The sequence below is a fragment of the Myotis brandtii genome, unplaced genomic scaffold (assembly GCF_000412655.1).
Source record: "Myotis brandtii unplaced genomic scaffold, ASM41265v1 scaffold668, whole genome shotgun sequence".
Classification (NCBI taxonomy): Eukaryota; Metazoa; Chordata; class Mammalia; order Chiroptera; family Vespertilionidae; genus Myotis; species Myotis brandtii.
The window spans coordinates 2,946,122-2,951,515 of NW_005370597.1; the positions used below are offsets into that span (position 1 = coordinate 2,946,122).

The 5,394-nt window shown below is 41.0% G+C and overlaps 1 protein-coding gene across 1 annotated transcript; it reads left to right on the forward strand.

The window, feature by feature from the left end:
- Positions 1-2,692: 2,692 nt before the first annotated feature.
- Positions 2,693-5,087, forward strand: LOC102242116 (protocadherin alpha-5). The gene has a single exon (XM_005881127.2). The coding sequence runs from the start codon at positions 2,919-2,921 to the stop codon at positions 5,085-5,087; it is 2,169 nt and encodes a 722-aa protein (XP_005881189.1). The 5' UTR covers positions 2,693-2,918.
- The last annotated feature ends 307 nt before the right edge of the window (positions 5,088-5,394 follow it).

The window sequence follows — 5,394 nt, forward strand, 5'->3', positions numbered from 1 at the left end:
TAATGTGAATGCATAGACTAAACCCAAAAGTTCTAGGATTTTGCCCCATTGTCCCTTTCACCATTAAATGAGCTCATTTGGCATTAATGAAGGCAATGGTATTGTGAGGAAAACTACTTAATTTACTTATTCTCTCAGAGGCACTTTAGCAATACTCAGATTTTCTCTTCAGAATGGATATATAATATAAATATTTTAGCTCAATACTTTATAGGAAAGTTGAACCATTATAAATGTAAAGATATGTATGGTATACACACAATATGCATTCATAGGATAAATTATTTTTATACATAATTTTGGTCAAATTTGACCCAGATGCATAAATTATTTATAAATCTTTAAAAGATTACTTCAATTTCACCTGCTATTTCTCAGCAGTGTGATAGACCTATAGAGTTTTCTATAGATAGGAGCAAAATATATTATAGCTTATTAAAATTTTATTCTGGTTTTGTAGCAAATAAAGAACATTTAGACTCCAATGAAAAATTAAATTTTCTAGTGTAAAATCTTCCTGAATACTTCCCAGTGAATTAGGAATAGACGCCTCCAAACTACCTGGTTTTCTTAACCTAAATTCAGTGTCAATGAAGGGTTTTTATTTCTGCAGTGGGGCTTAACTGTAACTGAAATTTCCAGAGAGACTAGCTAGTGAAAAGTTCAGTCAATGAAGTAATCTATAATACTTTATTGGAAGAATGGTTTGGAAAAAGATTTAAAGAATTTTCTCTACCTATGGAGCCATCTATAGAATTAAGATTAGAAAGTCTATAATTGTTGAGAAAGTAACCTCCAAAAAAGAGTTGAGCATTAAAAGACAAATGCAAGATGATAATTCAAAGACTTAATATAATCTAACAGATGAAAAGGTGGATCAAATGTCAAGAGTTTTGTTTTCTCCTGAAATATCTTTATAGTTACATGAAAATATTATAAACTAAGAGAAGCATGTGATAGTGTTGATGACATTTTCTCCAGTTAGTATCTTTTAAAAAATATTTAAATATATACTGAAAATATTCTGTCTATACAATTACTATGCATACACTGTAAATACCACACTGTCGGTTTGGCTGTTAAATACTTAATATTTGCCTTTTTCAAAGTAATTTATTTATACTATAGTTTCATATCACCATGCATCTGTAATAGAAGGTGTATCAATGTTAACTGATATTTTTGACACAGTGATTATAATTTTCCTTTTTATTATTGTGCATTAAAATATTTAAAAGTTATTAGCTGTTTGGTAAGTAGTCTTGAAAGTTGATTAGTGTTTAAATTCTTTAGTGTTTGGATGATCTGAATGCTAAGGGGAAAGTCAGAACAGTAGAGATAGTAAGACTTTTTCAAAAATTAAATGAATGATATATACTTTAATAATTATATCAGAAATAAATCCAGTAATATTTTATTTCTTTACATTACTACTTTGAATACTAGGAAACAAATTAATTTCAAATGACTTTGTATTTTTTTTAGTAATTCCTTATTGCTTTTCAAGCTATTCTTCGTATTACCACTTTTCCACATTTGTTTTCTACATTGACACACACACAAATACTTCAAGTCCCACATATGATTTATACCAGAACTAAGGAAATATATTTGGGATTTATGCTTTATATGTAAAAGTGTCAAGTAATAGAATTATTGATGTCCTGGACCCTTTATCTTCACAGATAAGGAAGATTTTGTAACATTTAAAGAATTTTAAGGAGTATATACTACAGCCGAATGTTAAATATATTTTCATTAGAAAGATTGGGGACATTTTCTTCTGGCTACATTTATTAAGTGATATCTAAGTGGTATCATGCAGCAAATCAACTGGAGGGTTCAAAGAGATAAAATTAACATAGAGTTAGCCCAGTTAATAATGTGCTTTATTTTCACTCTTTTAATTCTTACTAGAACCCAAACATTTTATGGAGTAGTTTATCTACAGACATTAGGATTTTTATTTGTTGCATAAAAGCAAAGATATGTGAGCCCACAATTTATATCAACATGGACTTATCAATAATAGCAACTTGATGAAATGCTGTCTTGATGAATCTAATTAGAAAATTGTGTCAAGATGTTTACCAAAATTGATTTACTATGATTAAGGCTTCTAGAAAATTTAAATCTCCACATTATAATTTTTCAGTGAACACTAAAGGTAGTTGGGTGATATTGAGAGAAATTAAAGAAATGGATTTCAGCAATTTGAAAATCAGACTTCCAAAATGGAACTCAGACAAGAATACTATTCAAATAGTTTTAGTTACTTTGAAAATAACATCCAATATTAAATACTGCCAATAGGAGTATGAATTTGTTTTATGAGTAACATAAAAGTAGTATACAAACATAGCATCAAAATAATAAAAACTCAAGAAATTTTAAATAAAATATATTGAAACAGAAAAGATAAAAAACTAAAACGTTTAAAGTCAGCTAGTGAATCTATAAAGCCTCTCCTTATAGAAAATAAATCAATAATTATCACTTTAGAAAAGATTGGTGTGGCACTACTCAATTAGTAATGACTTTGCAATGTTTAATGAAAATTTATCTTTTATTAAAAATTTATGGTTATATTTTGATTAGAGATAAGGGAAATAAAGAATACTCGAGTCATTGAAATGAGGAAATATTTAACAAATATAAGGAAAATAAAGCATATCAAGGTAAAATACTCACCCTTTCATCCACATGATGGCGCTGGAAACCGCGTTTTTATTTTATTTTTAAACAAAGGAATACAGTACAGTGAGTTTACATTCCTTAGAAAAAGGCCACTCCATTTTTTCCTCAGCGGCTGAAGATGAAAAGGCGAGCAAGTAAAAATTAAAGCAAATTGGGAATTAAGTTTCCCAAAGCTGTTGTGTGGTAGTGCAAAGACGTTTGAAAATTGCACCAAATTTGCGATGGTATATTCCCAAAGAAGTACGGGAGCCCGGCGTCTGCTGCTCTCATTTCTGCTTATCGCAGCCTGGGAGGCCGGGAGCGGCCAGGTCCACTACTCCATCCAGGAGGAGGCCAAGCACGGCACCTTCGTGGGTCGCATCGCGCAGGACCTGGGGCTGGAGCTGGCGGAGCTGGTGCCGCGCCTGTTCCGGGTGGCGTCCAAAGGCCGCGGGGACCTTCTGGTAAATCTGCAGAATGGCATTTTGTTTGTGAATTCTCGGATCGACCGCGAGGAGCTGTGCGGGCGGAGGGCGGAGTGCAGCATCCACCTGGAGGTGGTGGTGGAGAGGCCGCTGCAGGTTTTCCATGTGGAGGTGGAGGTGAAGGACATTAATGACAACCCGCCAAGGTTCTTGCGACAAGAACAAAGATTATTTATTTTAGAATCAAGAACAGTAGATTCCAGGTTTCCGCTAGAGGGCGCATTTGATATGGATATCGGAGCAAACGCAGACTTGAGATACAAGTTAAATTCTAATGAACATTTTCATTTGGATGTGAAAACAAATGAAGAAGGAACTAACTCTTTAGGGCTAGTATTGACGAAGCCAGTAGATAGAGAAGAAACCCAAGAACTTCGTTTATTACTGATTGCAGTGGATGGAGGAAAACCTGAGCTAACAGGTACTGTTCAGTTATTGATCAATGTATTGGATGCAAATGATAATGCCCCAGAATTTGATAAATCAGTGTATAACGTTAGATTACTTGAAAATACACCGAATGGGACGTTAGTTATTAAACTGAACGCCTCAGATGCAGATGAGGGTATTAATAAGGAAATAGTGTACCTCTTTAGTAATCTTGTTCTTGACAATGTAAAATCTAAATTTACAATCAATTCTAATAGTGGGGAAATAACGGTTAAGGGAGAACTGGATTATGAAGACTGTAATTTATATGAAATTAACATCGATGCTGTAGATAAAAGTCCATTCCCATTAACTGGACACTGCAAAGTAATAGTGAAACTCTTGGATGAGAACGATAACACTCCCGAGATGGCCGTAACTTCCCTGTCTCTGCCTGTCAAAGAGGACGCTCCACTGGGCACCGTCATTGCTTTGATCAGTCTGTCCGACCGCGATTCCGGTGCCAACGGACAAGTGACCTGCACCCTGTCGCCACACGTACCCTTCAAGCTGGTGTCCACCTTCAAGAATTACTATTCATTGGTGCTGGACAGCGCCCTGGACCGCGAGAGTCTGGCGAACTATGAGGTGGTGGTGACAGCGCGGGACGGGGGCTCGCCTTCGCTGTCGTCTACCGCCAGCCTGTCCGTGGAGGTGGCCGACGTGAACGACAACGCGCCGCTGTTCGCGCAGCCCGAGTACACGGTGTTCGTGAAGGAGAACAACCCGCCCGGCTGCCACATCTTCACGGTGTCGGCGCGGGACTTGGACGCGCAGGAGAACGCGCTGGTGTCCTACTCGCTGGTGGAGCGGCGGGTGGGCGAGCGCGCGCTGTCGAGCTACGTGTCGGTGCACGCGGAGAGCGGCAAGGTGTACGCGCTGCAGCCTCTGGACCACGAGGAGCTGGAGCTGCTGCAGTTCCAGGTGAGCGCGCGCGACGCGGGCGTGCCTCCTCTGGGCAGCAACGTGACGCTGCAGGTGTTCGTGCTGGACGAGAACGACAATGCGCCTGCGCTGCTGCCTCTGCCTCCCGGGCGAGATCAGCACGACGCGCGCCCTGGACGAGGCGGACGCACCGCGGCAGCGCCTGCTGGTGCTGGTGAAGGACCACGGGGAGCCGGCGCTGGTGGTCACGGCCACTGTGCTGCTGTCGCTGGTGGACAGCGGTCAGGCGCCCAAGACCTCATGGCGAGCATCTTCCGGCCCCGCGAACGCGGAGGCGACGCTTGTGGACATGAACGTGTATCTGATCATCGCCATCTGCGCGGTGTCCAGCCTGTTGGTGCTTTCGCTGCTGCTGTACACGGCTCTGCGGTGCTCCGCGCCGCCCACGGAGGGTGCCTGTGGCCCAGGGAAGCCCGTGCTGGTGTGCTCCAGCGCGGTGGGCAGCTGGTCTTACTCACAGCAGAGGCGGCAGAGGGTGTGCTCTGGGGAGGGGCCGCCCAAGACGGACCTCATGGCCTTCAGTCCCAGCCTACCTCAGGGTCCCAGCTCTGAAGACAATGTGAGTCTCAAATATTTTATTCATGGCTATTTTTGTCATGTCTTTCATATTTATTGTTTAATATTTCTCTCAATCTTTTTTTTTATTTTAAACTAGAGGCTGGGTGCACAAATTCATGCACGGGTGGGTCCCTCAGCCTGGCCCGCGATTGGGGCTGAGGGGGCGGCCAGCAACGGGGAAGTTGGCTGGCCCGGAGGTTGGCTGTGGGAACAGCTCACCACCAGGGGGCAGCTCTGCATTGAGCGTCTTCCCCCTGGTGGTCAGTGCACATTGTGGCTACCGGCTGGTCGCCTGGTCATA

Excerpts from the sequence above, each read along its gene's own strand:
- LOC102242116 (XM_005881127.2), top strand. The coding sequence starts at position 2,919 with ATGGTATATTCCCAAAGAAGTACGGGAGCCCGGCGTCTGCTGCTCTCA.